General features: G+C 38.9%; 1 protein-coding gene across 1 annotated transcript in view; it reads left to right on the forward strand.

The window, feature by feature from the left end:
• The window catches only part of LOC134862870 (CUB and sushi domain-containing protein 1-like), a 343,579-nt gene that overhangs the window by 170,763 nt on the left and 154,256 nt on the right, over window positions 1-18,560 (forward strand). Inside the window, exons 4-5 of the mRNA XM_063880971.1 lie at window positions 11,817-12,011; window positions 12,980-13,187. Of these exons, the coding sequence (XP_063737041.1) occupies window positions 11,817-12,011; window positions 12,980-13,187 (403 nt within the window). The remainder of the gene's footprint in view (window positions 1-11,816; window positions 12,012-12,979; window positions 13,188-18,560) is intronic.

The raw sequence follows: 18,560 nt of genomic DNA on the forward strand, positions 1-18,560 counted from the left end.
TTTGGCAGACAAGTCTGAACTTTGGTAATTTTCTCTTTATGAGTACTAAGCTTTCCTCTTTATGATGCATCTTTCTTCAATGAAAAAAGGAAAAATCAATTATTGTCTGTCTTTTAGCCAGCAGCACATGTCCTTAAACAGGATGAAATCTGAAGTTGTGGAATAAAAGCAGAAATGTACGGAAACATACTGTTCAATTCATACATTCATACTGTTCAATTCATACATTCATACTGTTCAATTCATACGTTCATACTGTCCGTTGACTTTCCCCATGGGCTATGATGCGATCGGTTTGTCGCATCGTAGACCGTGTGTGTGTGTGTGTGTGTGTGTGTGTGTGTGTGTGTGTGTGTGTGTGTGTGTGTGTGTGTGTGTGTGTGTGTGTGTGTGTGTGTGTGTGTGTGTGTGTGTGTGTGTGTGTGTGTGTGTGTGTGTGTGTGTGTGTGTGTGTGTGTGTGTGTGTGTGTGTGTGTACATGTTTGTACATGTCTGTCAGATGATATATGGGAATAGTTGTGACATCGAGTTTACCCACAATTCCATGCTGCCCAGGGGACCATGAACTGTCAACCACCAAGGAAATTGACTGTTTTACTCACACACACACTCACACACACACACACACACACACACACACACACACACACACACACACACACACACACACACACACACACACACACACACACACAAAAGAGGATATGTATCTGCTCACATGTACATAAAATAATACTTTGAGAATGTATTGTCCTTAAAGATATACAAGATAAATACACAACTCATACACATAGGCACACAGGAAGACTAATTGATGAACACATGCAGCATGAAGACAGACACACACAACAACAACACACACACACACACAGGCCGATCCATCCTTTCTGTATAGTGAGTTGACAGATGTAAATGTGCCCAGAGGACAGCAGGACTAAATGAAGATGCATTAGATCTGTGTGTAAGTGTGTGTGTGTGTGTGTGTGTGTGTGTGTGTGTGTGTGTGTGTGTGTGTGTGTGTGTGTGTGTGTGTGTGTGTGTGTGTGTGTGTGTGTGTGTGTGTGTGTGTGTGTGTGTGTGTGTCCTGCAATTGGGACAGCCATGATTAATGTCCTTTTAAACATTTGAGCAATGAACACTTGTGTTCCTATTTTGTTCAATTTTCTTTTCTTTTACTCCTTTCTATTTTTAACATTAATAAATGTTTACCGCATGTCAGATTTTAGTATTGTACACCTTTCCTTCGCCCGCTTAATTTAGCTTTACTGTCATGTCTGATTATCGAGCTAATTATCAACTTAAATGTTGTCTACCTGATTAGGCGAGACAACAAGTGGATTCAGGTACTTTAAATTCAACTCACATGTCAAAGTAAAACAGCACCACTTGCATGTGTAACTCTGATGTAAACATACACACTAGTCCGTCTCAATGTTATCTCTACACACACTCTGGATTAGCACACTGCATTAAAAACGATGAAGATAATACCTTTACAAAGGGCAAGTGTCTGCTTAGATGCTGCAAGCATTCTCTGCGTATGTGTGCATCCATGAACTGGGTCCCACACACGTACAGACCATTGTATGTGAGTATTGATGAGGCAATTATGTTATTTTCTCCAGTCTTTGGTCCCGTGTGATATACCACAGCCTCAGGGAAGGCAATCCTTACTATGGGAAGGCCACAACCAGGTCAAGGATGTCATCAAGGATGATAGGAAGGAAAAAGATATAGCAGGATGTGTTGGCAGTGCTCCTTGCAGATAAAGGAGGAGGAGCAGCAGGGGGCGATTGATGAGGGGCGAGTGATGATTGAGAATGGTAAATTGATGTGGTTTAAGATATTTTGAGGTTTTTTGGGGATGTTTGCCATCCCCTTTTTCTCATGACTGTCTGTCAAAGTGAAGGTTTGGGATCTTCAGGCATCATGGTGTAGGGCTCATGAAGCTCTAAGCTAAGTGTGTTACAAGGAGAAATAGACAAGTGAGAAGTAAAATGGTCTGACATTCTGTTTGCTGACTTTGTATTTCCTTTTTAGCTCCATTCATTCCTGAAATGCAATTCATTTTATTTCCTTTCAGTAATGCCTTTCTCAGAGTTTAGCACAGCAAAACTTCTGCTTCACTGGTTGCTTTCATATTAACTAGAGTTCAGGTCTCAAGTGCATTATAAGTTCAAGCATGAAGCTTTATTCTTAAAGATGAAAATGTGATTTTAAATTGTATACAGGAACTGAACATTTGAGAACTCTTGACTTCAAATGTTAACAAAGTATATAAGCTTTTTGCAACAACATAATGAACCTGTGGGGTGTCCCACCATCATCCTTTTTGAGCAGCTCAGTCATTTGTGTTGAAAATGTGTGGTTAATGAAGTTCAAAGAAAAAATAAATCCATTCGAAAAAAATAGAGAAACACAGTGCTCTAAAAATGGTCAACTGATCCGTCCATCCATCTGTCTTTCAGCCTGAGACTCTTGTTTCAATTTTCTACAGGTATTGTTGGTCTTTAAAGTGTTGTTTTGAATCCTGTAGATGACAGACTGTCTCTGATGTGCTACAGATTAAAGATTGAGGACTCCAGATTATCATTTGGTGAAATAGTTGCACAGATCAAGTTTGAACTGTCCCAGAACAAACAATTTACATACATAAGTAGTGCAGATGTTCCTTTAAATGGCTAATGACTGTGGATGTGTTGTGCGTTGTGTAAGACAGAGGTTGACTGTTGTTAACTCGGTTTGTCCCCCGTAGCACTCTGTAGCCTTAGGCTAGGTCATAGTTTCCATAGCAACCACTGTCCAGGAGCCATTTCCAAAAGTGTCATTGTAATATTATTTTTGGATGTGCCATTTACAGAAAATCTCTGATAAACTGCCTCTCAAAACTTGTTGGAAAAAACCCTTCTATTCCTATGTTTGATTAGTTGCAGCAAATAAACTATGAGGAAAGAAATATGAACAGCAGTAGTGTCAGTTGTTGGTGTCCTTTAAATGTAAGGTAGTATGTATATAGCTTTTATAATTACAGTGTCATTACAGATCCATAAAAATCTGATTGAAGAATGCAAGTTGTCTAATTAATTCTTCAAGGTTTTGACCCATAAATATCCCCTTCTGTTCTGCTTTTAGTCTCTTATAAAAGGAAACTCATGTCCTCATGTCCCTAAGCAACGTCTTTAGTTCAGTTTCATTCCCCAGCGTTCCCAGTCCAGCTGGGGAATGTAATATATCTAGCACGAACAGGGATTGCCCGAAGGTTTCCTCCAAGTCAATCTTGGCCCAGAACATTTTTGGTGGTACTCTAACACTGATGTCTTTTGGTGTCAGCTCCCAAACTCAACTTCATGAATCCACTGGTTCCTCTAAGGCAGATTATCTTTTCAGTAAGATATTTATAGAGGCTTATGGTCAACATGTTATTGCTCTTCTTGGCATACAAGTGTTTACATAAGTGATTCCCTACTGCTGAGCTTAGTCATAGTAGGCATCCCTGGTTTTTAAGTGCTGTATGCCAGAAAGCTTGACTCTTGCTAGAGCCAGACTGGTAAGGTTAAAACAATTGGAAACATTATTGGAAGAGAATACATATAGTAACATAAATACTGGTATACCATGAACTTCTTCTGTGTCCTGACTAACACTTTTCTGTGATTTGTTTCTCTCCGTGTTGAAGCACCCTGCTTCAGCTGGCATACACCAATGTTGGTCATTAAAATTCAATTTTGCTTCACATTTTCCCGAGCAAAATATGGAAATCAATTATTAGGGCTTGATTTGTTGGAGCAAAGGTGTGGTCAGTAGGTGGAATACCCCTTTAATGTATATGAATAATGAGTCCGTGCTGCTGGAGATGTCATGTTAGCGGTTGACATATTAAAACTAGGGGAGCACAGCAAGTGGTGAGGCCCTACGTTTAGCTTTGGCCCTTGGCCATAGTTGTCCAGGAGCCCCATTAGTGTTTAGTTGGTTAGAGTTATTATGTACAATGTGTCAGTGAAGCTGTTAATGCATTTACACCAGGGGAGCACTTGCACTGCTGGGGGGTGTCAGCTCCCAAACTCAACTTCATGAATCCACTGGTTCCTCTAAGGCAGATTATCTTTTCAGTTAGATATTTATAGAGGCTTATGGTCAACGTGTTATTGCTCTTCTTGGCATACAAGTGTTTACATAAGTGATTCCCTACTGCTGAGAACATTGAACTATTATTTATCTGAACCGAAGCCCCACGTGAAAAGGTTTGTTGCCTCTGATTTTTTTCATCAGGATAATTTGATACTTATACAAGTGGCACCTATACTTGTTTTTGGTCAAGGCTATCTTACTGTTCCCTTTAGCCATATACAAATGCTAATCACAATTTAGCCCTCATATCCCAAAATGCAACTGCTAGACCGATTTTTCTTTTATACCTGATTATGATACATCCAGCAAAGCTTAAAGTTGTGCTTATCTCAGAAAGAACAGATATTTAAATTCAATCTTTAAAGTCAACACATATTGCCCAAGAAAATGGCAGCTATCGACACCCCCACAGGAGAAATACATCTTGTGTATAGCAGCCTGCGCTGGCAAGTCTTTGGTCCAACTCTCAATGCTCAACAACAACTAAAATTGAACACTCACAGGCTTGCCAATCATCTTTAGATTACGGTGGAACCTCCCGTTGTCATAGAGGAAATGCACGCTAGGCTAAAACTGCAGGGAAAAATGGAGACAGAGGACACAGGATTGAGGTTGCAGTTCCCCTTATGAGGTAGAAGGGAGGAGGATTGCACTGCAAGACCAAGATTTATAAGCCTCAAGCACATATCCCTCAAGCTTCAATTTAACAGGTTCTTTCTTGAAGTAATTATTCTCGTTGGTGCAATATTGTTATTGCCGGGAGATAAATCGTTGTGCTTCAGGTCAAAACAAAGGTTAAGGATCATTATTTGGTAACCAAGCCCAAACGAATGGCACACAGACACTAGGGCCCATGGTTGACTGTTCGGTACTGAGGCAAAAAACCTAGAATTATATAGGAAATATATTTAAACAATTAATACAGTAATTGACATACTCTGACATGAAGGAGTTAGGGTTACAAAAAAGGAGCTTTTCAACTGAAGAAATGCATTTATAACTTCCATTTTATTGTATTATCTTTGTTGGAACTCGAATCAAGCACCTACTGTATGTCGAGACACCTAATGGGGTTAGGCTAGCCTTTCTATCAGTTGGTAAATACGAGGATATTTCTATTGCTGCTGGTCTTTATAGCGCTGGCCTTCCCATCGGTGTGATGTTGTGTATTAGCAACCAATATTTCTTGCTTCCAGAGCCAGGCTGGAAAGTCTGAGGAGAGCTGGTGTTTAACAGAGTGTAGCTGCTACAGTGATTACTCTGTTTAGCAGGTGATTGATTAGAAGCACTGCTGGAAATGTCACTTGCCCTGCTAATATATTTTCACTGAGGGAACATAGGGAAGGCGGTGTTTATACATTTTAATGCGTTTACACCAAAGGAGCAAAACAGAAATGTCCAAGGTTTTTTTTTTTTCTTTAAAATAAGTCAGGGCCTCACTATTTTGGTGTTTGGTATTACCCGTACACACCCAGCTTTAATCCATTGGTGTTGTGTATTGCGTAACTTGTGATTCAACAAGCCTTGATTCATTAGGCTGCTGCTCTTCTAAGGTATTCTCAGTTTTGTAGAACAAAGTGAAGTCTGTACTCTGACTGACCTCTTTCACTTGTGTTTGTTAGGAATTAATGCTGGATACATCACTGGCTGGCACACTTAAAAGGAAAATCCAACATCCAAAATTGTCAGGCAGAATACAGATATGTTGTTCTCATTATCTTGGACATTGCAGTCACTATTTGAGATAATAAACAGATCTGTCTCCCAAAGCAATAAATGCAGAAATGAAAGCTGTGTTCTGTAATATCACTGGGACGTGATGCAGCATGCTGCTTTGAATATGAACTGAATGAACCGTAAACACCAAGTGTTTGTTTGAGCTTAGTCATAGTAGGCATCCCTGGTTTTTAAGTGCTGTATGCCAGAAAGCTTGACTCTTGCTAGAGCCAGACTGGTAAGGTTAAAACAATTGGAAACATTATTGGAAGAGAATACATATAGTAACATAAATACTGGTATACCACTTCTTCTGTGTCCTGACTAAAACTTTTCTGTGATTTGTTTCTCTCCGTGTTGAAGCACCCTGCTTCAGCTGGCATACACCAATGTTGGTCATTAAAATTCAATTTTGCTTCACATTTTCCCGAGCAAAATATGGAAATCAATTATAAGGGCTTGATTGGTTGGAGCAAAGGTGTGGTCAGTAGGTGGAATACCCCTTTAATGTATATGAATAATGAGTCCGTGCTGCTGGAGATGTCATGTTAGCGGTTGACATATTAAAACTAGGGGAGCACAGCAAGTGGTGAGGCCCTACGTTTAGCTTTGGCCCTTGGCCATAGTTGTCCAGGAGCCCCATTAGTGTTTAGTTGGTTAGAGTTATTATGTACAATGTGTCAGTGAAGCTGTTAATGCATTTACACCAGGGGAGCACTTGCACTGCTGGGGAGTGTATTTAGCTGAGGGGCTTTGGCATTTTTCCAGCAGCAACAACTCCACATCAAGAATCACAGATTAAATCAGTATGGCCATTGCTATTTATTAATACATGTACACCATGGGAACTAAGTAGAGATGTTAATGGATTATGGATTGCCCCCATTGAGAGATGCTTTCAGTGTGAACTCAGGGTCCCAGTGGAGATGTGTATGAGGAGTGATTTGTTCTGACTCAAAATAATGGGTGGTGAGCAGATAAAATAATGAGCAAAACTTCCTCAGATGTTGATCATGTGATCTCTGCTAAACAGAAGAGGCACTTGCAGGTCTGAAGATTTATAGTATAAAGTTTACTGACCAAGGCTTTTGCTTCCAGGACCAGCGTGAACTTGTGACATGATTTTAAAATATATTTAGAGAATTCAAAGCATCATTTTGATTTCGCCACCCTGAATTTTGAGTAAAGCTGTAAAAGAGTCCAGAAATGTTTTCATTTAGAAAGTTAACTAATCTGCCAAAGTTTTAATCACTCTGAAAGATGAATTTTCCTTGACATATTCCAAATGCTAACATCTGTCCAAATCCCTGTTTGGCAATATACACGGTCTGACATTTGTTCTGGTTCCGCTTGGTTTTAACTATACAGCCCCCTGGAAACCAAACAAGAAATTAGTAATTTTTGCCAGGTATAAGAAGCTAGATTTGACAAAACATCTGTTCCAACTTTAGCTTGTGGCAAGTAACATGATGTGGATACAAATATAGTTCACTCCAGTTGTTTTGTTAGTGTCTTCGATAGCTCAAAAACAGCATCGCTCACATGAAACATTCAGCATTTCAAATATAAACATCATGTACACATATTATCTTTTACATATTATAGTTTTAGTGACTGTCATGTTAATGCAATTGAACCTTTCTATAACCATTGCTTTGAGTGTCGTAATTATGATGACTTTTAATTAAATTCTAATTAATTTACGTTGAATATTCTATTTGTAATTAAATGATGGTGTCCCTAGTGCACTGTGTTTACACCCCAGAGAGAAAGCAAGACGTTATAGCGGTTGGTCTTTATCTAATGCTTTAGTGCTTCCATAACAACAGATTCAAGGAGCTGTTTGCTTTGCTATTTTTAGGGGATGGTTAGCTAATATGTGTCACTATATTTATACTGAAGGAGAGAGCTCTGCAGAGGTAGTGCAGAGGACCTTGCTTAAAATCAGTTTTCTGCAGTAGCTGTTTTAGGCCTGACCTCTGATAACACAGACAGATGGAGACATTAAGTGTTCGATGAAGACACAGATCTAACTGAACGACCTTGTCTAGAGTTATTGAGGGGTAAACAGTTTGCATTTTGATCAACAGCACTGTGTCTTAGATTTGATTTTTGTTGGCATGTTTGTTTGGGCAAGCTCTTGAAAAAAGTTGGAGTTGATATATGTGAAGTGTACGGTTTCTTTTGGTTGTGTGACAATAATAAATAGAAAGAAGGGCAGATCAGAAATAAGATAGGAAGGATCAAATAGGAAAACAGGATACTTGTCTATGTACAAGGTCAATGCCAGACACTGATAGTAAATTAATAATAATTGAACAATGGCCTCTATCAACACCGCTCTCGTTCAGCACTTCCTGTCTCCCTCACCTCCTCATTCCTTCCTTACTGCCGTCATCTCTCATTTGTTCTTTTCCCCTTAAAAAAAAGAAAAACTCCTTCCCCTCTTACTCTTTCTCTCTCTGTCATTCCGCTCTTCCTTTACCGCCAGCTGTTAACCTCGATGTCATCACGTATCTGACGTTACTCACTCCTGTATTCAGTATTAAAATGTTGCCCTTGTCTATAGTTTCCATAGCAACACACTGACCTACCCTACGGCTGTGAAGGGCCAGAAGGGACAACCTCATCAGTCACACACACACACACACACACACACACACACACACACACACACACACACACACACACACACACACACACACACACACACACACACACACACACACACACACACACACACACACACACACATATGTTTCTGTAACCTTTGTACATAATTGTAAATGATCTTACTAGACTAGCAGTTCCTGTATAGAGGAGCCCCCCAGCAACACACTTTTGTTCAATATACAGCTCCGGAATATAATCTATAAACTACTGACATTTTTTCTCTGTATTAAAATTCAACCAACACTGGTAGAAACAAAGATTTAAGAAACATTTTCAGTGGTCTCTTATTTTTTTCCGGAGCTGTGTATAATTTAGTGTTTTTGTATCACTGTAGGTTGTGCACATATCTAATGATATAACATTCTCCCATGTTGCACTTCTGTTTTCTGAGCGATCCATGCATAAATAAATCAGAAATTATGACATAATGGGAAGCGTACATTGTCCTCAGGGCTCTTTATGAGCAAACAACAGCTCCTTGTAGACATCTGACCATGTTTTGAACTCTTATTATTCCATAAAATGAAAGCACTCTTTTTTTGTGTGAAATAACCCCGAATGACCTTGACTTGCACATTGTTTCAATAAATAAAATAAATAACGAAAGAGTCGTCCACAATTAACTAATCAAAATAATTATAATGCTGAATACAATTGCAAGCAGCCAATTTGAACATTGCCGGGCGTGAGATAGAGCTAAACGAGGTTACTGATTAAAAACAAGGCAAATAAATCAAAGTACTGTGCACATAGCCAGTAATAGTCTCTCGATCAATATTGTAAATAAGTAAATCACTTACTGACTCGTTATTATTATTATAAACATTGTAGACTAAGGGCCAACAATTAGGTTAGGTGGAGACAAAGACCAATATGTTTAATACATTCTTTAGAGTTAAATTAAGCAGTGAGAATAAATAAATAAATAACAGTATTGTTGATTAAAGTGTAACATTTAATTTGATATTTTTTAATTTGTTTGGTAAGTTAAATAGACTTTTTTTTCAGCACCAGAAGTCCATACTAAACAGCCCCATGCATGGTGCTGAGCAATAACAGTATCTGATTATTTGTTGGGCTGAAATGTCATTTTCAGTAGAATTTCCGTACTATAGCAACCGTAGATTTCTGAAAAATGACTTAAAGTTGAAGTCGCTCAAAAAGGGAGTGTAGTGGGTCTTGGGAACTAAAATCCCTTTGAATACAGCTATAGAGTTAACTCCTGCAGTAAACATGTATATGTATATAAAGTAGTTCATGAGTGGGAGTTTTCAGCTACACATGTACTGTATTCCAAAACCATCCTACATTCCCACTGCAGGTAATTGCCTGTTTAGCACATCCAGAATAGTATAAGCATGATTCCAAAGTGTAATCTCAGCAAACCAGACTACTTGTTAACTTTTTATTGTGATAGCTGAAAAGAGAGCAGAACTGTGTTGCCCAATTATAAATTCTCAAAAATGCAGCTGTCCTTTAGTATGGATACTTGTGAACACTTCATCCTTCCAAAATACCCCCTGATTGTTTCAGACATCAGACTAAATGAGGGAATACCTTTTTGTATGAAGCCGGTTTGTTGAACAATACCAGCCTGGCAGACAGAGCACTGTGCAGTCACATAAGTGTGACTAACGACCTGGCTCAGACGCAGGATTCCTTTTATTCTTCACCCGCTTCTTCCCATCCTTCAGCCACTGCCTTTACTTTGGATTTAGATTTTGGTTGTGTCTCACCTTGTTAAAACAAATCAAGCAGCATGATCAGCTGAGTGTGAGTAACTTGCCTATGATGCATGACTTCATACCATCCAAATAATGAGTCAATTAGTGTAATTTATACATGTTTAGGGCTAGCTGCAATTAGTTCCCCTATCTCTTTTCCCCGTATGACTAGAGTTACAGTCTTTCCCATTTCCTGTATCCTCCTTCTCTCCCTCCATCATCCTATCGCTAGTATTACCCTCTTCTTTCTCATCTCTCCTGTCTGCCTCTTCATCATGATCCTTTCTTTTTTTATCCACTTCCTCTCCCCTCTTTTTCTTTTTCCCCTCCCCACCCTTCCCTCTTTCTCTCTGTCCTAGTTCTCATGGTCTCATGGTGAAGCTTTGTCTAATTACCATGCTGGCGTTTAATTGGAACAGCATCCACAAACACACAGATTGACTGACTGAAGGCCCCTTACGTGCACGCACACTGCACTGTGCATGCACACACGCGCACACATAAGAATTAGCCATTTGGATACACATTACACGCACACAGTACACACCCAGCAAGTTAACATGCTCCAGTTAAACAAATACACACAGGATACACCAGGGTCAGATGCGGTGGAGTGCGTCCAGGTTGTACTACAGCCATAGTGCCGATGCCCCGTCTGTAGAGCTGAGGCGTGTTGGCTACAGTCATAGATTGATTTTGGCCTAATATACCATGAGCTGCCTGTAGCTGCTCCCTCTGTAGAGCTATGTCATCTAGCAACTGGCGACAGCAGATGCACATTGGAGTAGAAATGCTAGTCAGACATCTAAATACTTCTGATTTGGGATTTCTTTTTCTTCTAGAAACCAAACTTTGTAGTTTCTTGTTGTTTATTCTGATGTTAGTATTTGGTGAATTTTGACTGCAGTAATTTTAGAATAGGACTAATTCAAATCTATCTCAGTGTGAATATTCTGAGACAATTTAGCATGTGTCTGAATCCTCACATACATGTAGTGTACCATAACAATCCCAAGAATACTATTGAAATAAATATGTGTCTAATAAAGAAAAAGAAACATGCTCATGTCTTTTCATTCATACTTTTCCATTTTACTGTGAAGTATTTCATTTTTCATTGTTGAATATTGCATTGTTGAAGGAGCCCAGCATTTAAGATGTAGTGCTAACAACCACGCTGCAGCTGTTGTGCATATTACAATAAAGCCTTTGAATCTTGAATCTTAAATCTTTTCAGCAATGTGGAAAATATCCAAATCAGACAAACTGATAAGCAAGAATTAGTCTTTGATTAAACACGCTGTAAGCCGAGTGGCGTTGGGTTGTTGATTTGTTTTAAGGGTTAATAGTCCATAAGGTTTGGTATATCACTCTCTTTGATTATTGACACCAAAACAGCAACCATTAATAAATACATCTGATGTTTGTTGTTGAGGTGTTAATATCTTAGTAGCTCTCTTTTGGTCAGTCGGTATGCTTTTGTTTGGTGTAATTATTTGTATGTGGTTATTTCTATATTCTATTTTTGGTTTAACATAAGGAATCATTTTGTCTGTTTTCTTCCTTCTGTTTCAGTCCTGCCCAGCCATACGTGTGGCACCCCCGGCCTCATTCCTAACGGAGTCATTCATGGCTCGCGGTACAACATGGGAGACAAGATCCGATACAGCTGCGAGTCAGGTTTCGTATTGGAAGGACACAGTATCCTCACCTGTATTGTATCACCTGGCAGTGGAGCACAGTGGGACTTCCCTTCACCATTTTGTAGAGGTAAGATGGTGTTTCTTTCTTTCATTCTCTGTTCCTTTCTCTGTATCTTTCTTTCTTCCTTTTTTCTCCCTCTGTTCAAACAAACACTGTAATTGGTGGGGTCATGAGAACTGAAGGACCTTAACATGGGGTCACAAGTGTGAATAATTTGAGAAGCCTCGTGTATTGATTACTTTTAAAGCACAACAACTTCTCAATGTACCAACAAGCCATTATATGAACCAGACCTAGCCAAAAATCCTCAACAAATCCCTTCTGATGGTTCATTAGTCCACTGACCAGAAAGGGTCTGCACAGGATTTGATGTTCTGCTTTTCTTGACTAGACTTAACAAAATGTGTTGTTTGTACTTAGTTTCAACGTTAAACAGTTTAAGTGTTTGATGTCATGATGGATTGATGACGAAGATGAAAATATTGTTATTCTGGTTGTAAAATTCCTATTAGCATTATCATTAGGATCATTTATCCACCAATGAATAAATTGAAGAGTTATATGATATATTAAATTAGGCTCAGGATATACAGATGGATGAAAGCTTTGTAGTAAGCTAGTACAAAACCCCTTTTATGGGTTTAATGAATTTTATTACATGCATTTATATCTTGATATAATATCTTGATATAAATGCATGTAATAAACGTAATGACATTTTCACCACAACAAATACACAAAAACACATTAACATTTTTCTTGAAATGTGATTATCAATTAATGAGTCAATCACTAAGGACTAGGTTGAAAAGCACCTTTGGCAGTACATAGTGAAATATAGTGTTGGACAAACTTATAATATGACCATGCAAATAAAACAGTAATAATGAATGCACACGAGACACACACAAAAAAAAGAAACAATAAAAATGATTTAAAAACCAACTATAAAAAGGATACTAGATAATTACAAGGAAAATAAATTGTCACACTCATCCAGAAATCTCATCTGTTATCTCTCTTTCTCTCTTCAGCGGAGGGAGCATGTGGTGGCACGCTACGAGGCACCGCAGGTTCAATAACCAGTCCTGGATACCCTGCCGAGTATGACAACAACCTGGACTGTACTTGGTCAATCCTCTCTGAGCCCGGGGATACTATAGCACTCGTCTTTAATGACTTCTTATTAGAGGACAAATATGACTTCCTGGAAATCAGCGGGACAGAGGCACCAAGCATATGGTGAGATACATTCCAATGCACACCACACTGTTGAGTAGATAAATACTTATGATGGAGTGCACACACGTAGTCTTTGTGAAAATCAGCAGGAGTGACATACCACGCGTTGAGTGAGTGTGTGTCATAATGAAACAGACAGACACACACACACACAGACACACAAAATCACCACTGACACGTGAGAGTTGAGTAGCATTGACATAGCCTTCGTGTTTTAGATCCAGAAGAGAACAAACACACAGAGGAGACCATAGCCTCGTTCTTTAAATCAGGTGGGGACAAAGGATACTACTCTCCAAGAATTAGTAGCCGAGAGGCTTCTTTGTTCTGTTAGTTGATGTGCACACAACAAAAAAGAGCAGTTGTTTTCTCTGCAATTTTCTTTATCTTGTATACTTTCACGGGGGGGCATTTGATATTTAAAGGGGGCTAATGATGTTGTTGGGGAGGACAGATACAACAACTGATTGATTAGGTGCGCAGGAGACCTGTTGATTTTCCTGATTTATTCAAATCCCACAGGGAAGGTGATAGATAGTTGTTTTCCCTCCTATTTTCTGTGGTAGCGTTTGAAAATTGGCACTCTGTCGTACCAGAACACTCTCTGGTTTTTAAATTTAGAGCGCTGTCGGCATTCACTTTTGTTTATTCAAAATATCACACATCTCCATTGAAGGTTTAGTTGCGTTTTTGTGGGGGTTAGGCATGCGGGGTTGACGCCGGTTCAACTAGCTGAAACTGCTGAGAAAATTCAGTGAAAAGTTGTTTGGGCTCCCTCAACAAAAACATTATGCCGGTATCCAACATTGCCGAAATGCAAAAGGAAAAGACTGTGATTATTAGAGAAATGCTTTTATTTCCTAACAGTGTATATTCACTCACGTGACACCACCCTGATAAAGCAGCTTTTTAGTGAATCATTATTTATTCTAAATGCATGTATATAATATAATATTTTCTTTAAAACTAAAACAGCTGCATGAATTCTTTCTCAGTCAGTTTTGTCACTTCTGAAGTGTCCCAAATGATCTACAAAACTGTGCAGCAGGGTATGACATTTCCAGTTGAAGTGGAAATACGATTTTGAAATCTTAATCTTGATTATTATTTTCTCTCTGGTGAATTTGCTTCCTAAAACTGAATTTATAGATTACCATGTCTAGAAGACACTATCTTCCATTTTTCACCTTCCGCTGTCTTCAACTGATAGATGACATTGTCTTCCAAGTGTAGAAAATGGTTCATGATTGCAGCCCATCTTGCAGAAGAAAAAGAATGGAGAGGTCGACAGATAAATAAGTGGAGTGAAGGAGGCAGAGAGGACAGCACCAGATGGAAACAAAGGGAATGCAGAATAATTGCACGTTTAGTCCTGTCACCAGCAGAGCGGTACACATCAACCATGACATTCTCATGATACCAAGAGAGTGTGTGTGTGTGTGTGTGTGTGTGTGTGTGTGTGTGTGTGTGTGTGTGTGTGTGTGTGTGTGTGTGTGTGTGTGTGTGTGTGTGTGTGTGTGTGTGTGTGTGTGTGTGTGTGTGTGTGTGTGTGTGTGTGTGTGTGTGTGTGTGTGTGTGTGTGTGTGTGTGTGTTTGCGTGCGTGCGTGCGTGTGTGCCAGTGTCAGGCCTTAAGTGGCCCTCTGACTGTGTGAGCTGTTGATCGTTCCTCTAGGCTCTTGACAGATTACACACACTCAAGTGCGCACACACATACACCCATAGCTTGTCTCTGACAGTATAACATTCAAGGACCACTGTCAACCCACCCTCCGCAATGCAGGGGGAAGAGAGGGAGCCTTCAGAACAGCACACCCAAAATGTTATCACAGGGAAATATAGGAACACAGCAATTGAAGCCTTGTAACGGCACCCTTATGGTTTAGTTTATTATCTGTTGGATGATTTATTAAAACAAACTCATATATATACATATATAATATTTAAGTTGGCAGATAGAAACTACATCAATACAAATTGACAGTAATTATTCCATATTATATGTGTTGATGTTAATAATGATTAACATCTCTGAATTAACATGAAGTATATGAACAAAGTGAGCTAATTTGAATATCCAGTACAGAAAAACAGTAGTTTTGTGTAACAAAATGTTGCCTGTTTTTCGTTATTTTTATTACACTGCAAATGCAGGGGCTGAACAGAGAGAATGAAGTGTCATACAAGAAAGGTCCCACGTTTGAATCAAACAGATGTTGCAATTATATGGTTTGCATCTTAGCAGCCTTAGGCCACCCATACGCCTTGTATATTTAATGAAAGTTCACTGACTCCTGGTCTAAAACTATGTCATTATACAAACATAAACCTGAATGGGCTTCTGCGATGCAAGATCTAATGCAAACCTACGGTAAGTACTTTTCTCCAGAGGTGGGATTAAGAGATGATTGACATTTTCACTGAGGCATGTGGGCAGGTCATTGTGGAAATGACTGACACCTGACACGACCACTGTGACGGGTTCTTCCTGTTTACCGTGAGCTTTTTCTGATTGGCTGTCCCAAAAGCAATTTCCTGTTTTATGTTCCTGTCTGCTAGCTGGCAGGTTGAATGTCAGGTTGACTAGCTGTCACATACACACATACACACACTGACACACATATATAAGTACTTGTGCCTGAACAATTTTACTTTTGTATCCAACTAGACAAAGTGGTGATTTGATTCCAGTTTGTCAGAATATAATAATGGACACATTCTGTAATGTCATTCCTTGTATTCCTCCTTGAGATGGACACTTTACTCCTGCAGACGGGTTAAGTAGGTGTGTTGTCTGCTTTTGGAACATTAAAATATGATAATATTTAAAAACTTAAAGTCTTGTTTGAAAGATTATGTGCTAGTTCAACTTAAAGTTTCACCGAGTTTTCACACTTTGACTTTTCAAAGCACCCGGCACTTGTGTTTTGAAACCATGCAGCAACTTCCGAGTTTGAAAAGTGAAGAAAATTCAGAGGTGTTGTATAAAGTCTATGAGAAAATTACCCTACTTCTCTCTTCATTTATGACCTCATTAAACATTAAAGTTTATGATGTTAATGTCTAGCTTCAGGTCTTCATCAATACAATATGATGATCATTTTGCAATGGATTGTACCATTTAGAGTAAAATAGAAGATTAAGCAGTGTATGCTTTAGGACGGGGCTACCTTGAGATGACAGGTTGCTATCTCTGCATTGCCCAGTTTGCAGAACAGTTGTAACCTTTTCACAGCCTGTTTTCAGTTGATAAAGATCGATAGAGGTGGACAGAGACTTTATTCATTTCAAATTGGGAAATCCTTAAAAATTGGCAAAGTCTTTCTAGCTATATTTGATCAAATAGAAATATATTTGTCAGCGTTTGGTGGCCCAACCCTCCCAACCCTCACATCTGCTCACACAAAACCAAGGTGGCAAAGGCAAAACCGCCAAACTGGAGGCTTCAAAACAAACTAATGGGTGAAGTCAGAGGTTGTGTTATACTATGTTTGAAACTGACGTTTTATTTGAGGACAGTCTTGGTGCACAGGACAGTTAATGGCTAGTGTGAATTTTATTTCAGCGGGATTATTTGTGAAATATAAAGAAGACTGCACAACAGATGGGGTAGAGATAGAAAGCAGGACGACATAAGACCTCCAGGCCTGTGTTTTGTTGTGCCTAGTACTGTATGCCCTATGGTATATGTTGTTTTTATATTTATTTTATTAGCAAGTGGAATGCAAACAGCTACTGCTACTGTATGCAGTTGAGGAGGTCTGAAGGCCGTTTCAGAAAGTAGAAAAATCCAAAGTATAACAGCAATAGCTTTCCTGTTTGGAAGAGCACCTTCTATTTTCTTATTTGTCTATTTCACCATATCGCTTTTTTTGTTCAAGTGCTTGTTTTAGTAAACATGTTTATCTGCATGTAGTGGGATTGTGTTGACTTGAATATGAAGAACACATCTGAAGAAAAAGCCTGTAGATGGAATATATGATGTTATCTGTTACGTTGCTCGTGCTTTTATCTTCAAACTAGAACAGACTTTTTTTCTGATTACCTACTTTATCAATGTTATAATGTTTACAGCAGGTATTCCCAGCTTTAAAACTAAACACTTTTATCTCTCCTTCCTTTTCCCCTGTACTCCCAACACTCCCTGTGGCTACCCATTCTTTTTTATGTATTTTTTAACAGCTTACTGTCCTCCTCTCTTCTTTTATCTAAGTCTTTCAAAGTTCAGGACAAACTGAATTGCTGAAGCCCAACAGTGTTATTTATGTCATTTCCGACAAATGAATGGTTTTTGATCTGCTAAAGTCCATTATATCCAAGGAGAACGACCAACAGTAATTAATTGTATTTTGTTCCTTTTTGCTCACTACATCATTCACATTGATTTTTACCCAGTTGCCGGTAGTGACAACTCAACATTTTGCTGTGATGTATCATCACCATGATAGTCGAGGAATATTAATAAGCAGGGGTTTGTTATGCTGATTTTAAGACGCTGACGGAATCCCTGAATTTTCACATCAAATGAATCTCTTCCCATCCTATCTTTCACAGACTTCTGATTAAATGTGAGACCTTAATTGCCAATTATTTCTTAAATTGAGTAACAGGGTCACTACATATAATACGGTGAAACTATTACCCACAAGTCTCCATCCTTAATCCATGACACCTGCAAGAGATCATGTGTCTGTAAAATTGGACCGAGACTCATTCATACATTTTGTCACAAATTCACTCATTTGCATGTTATACCAAGTTTGCTCATGTAGTTCAAAGTGTTTTTAGTCATCCTTGAAATAAAATGTACACACCTATACCTGATCCCCAAATAATTAATCTTAAAGACTTTGGTGAGCCCTTGACATTTCCATTAGTACCACAAGCAGGTTGGTGGCCCTTAATGATATCTAAATTAATCTTGACAATTTCCGATGCATTGCCATGAAATGTAATTTCTCAGCATGAGTTCTACTTGTGAGCAGCCAACTTTGCATGAAGCACAATCACCATATCACATTTAAAATGTTCCCTAACATGACCAAATATCTGTGAAGCAATCGTATTGTAATTTCTCTCACTCCCTTTTTTTATTACCTCTGGCTTTCCCATCTGTCTCTCTTTTTCATCTCTTCTCCTCTCTCACAATATTTTTTTTTTTCTCTCTCTCTCTCTCTCTCTCTCTCTCTCTCTCTCCTCCCTCTCTCTCTCTCTCTGTCACACAGTCTCACACACACACACACACACACAGTTTCATTTTTAATTACTTTATTGGCTGCCATAGGAACACTTGTGGCAAAGTAATTTCCATTCAGTCATCTGTTTTCTATTTTGTGATCCAGGTCATTTCCTAGTCATTTAACAGGGCAAAATCG

The sequence above is a fragment of the Eleginops maclovinus genome, chromosome 4, assembly GCF_036324505.1.
Source record: "Eleginops maclovinus isolate JMC-PN-2008 ecotype Puerto Natales chromosome 4, JC_Emac_rtc_rv5, whole genome shotgun sequence".
NCBI classification, from domain to species: domain Eukaryota; kingdom Metazoa; phylum Chordata; class Actinopteri; order Perciformes; family Eleginopidae; genus Eleginops; species Eleginops maclovinus.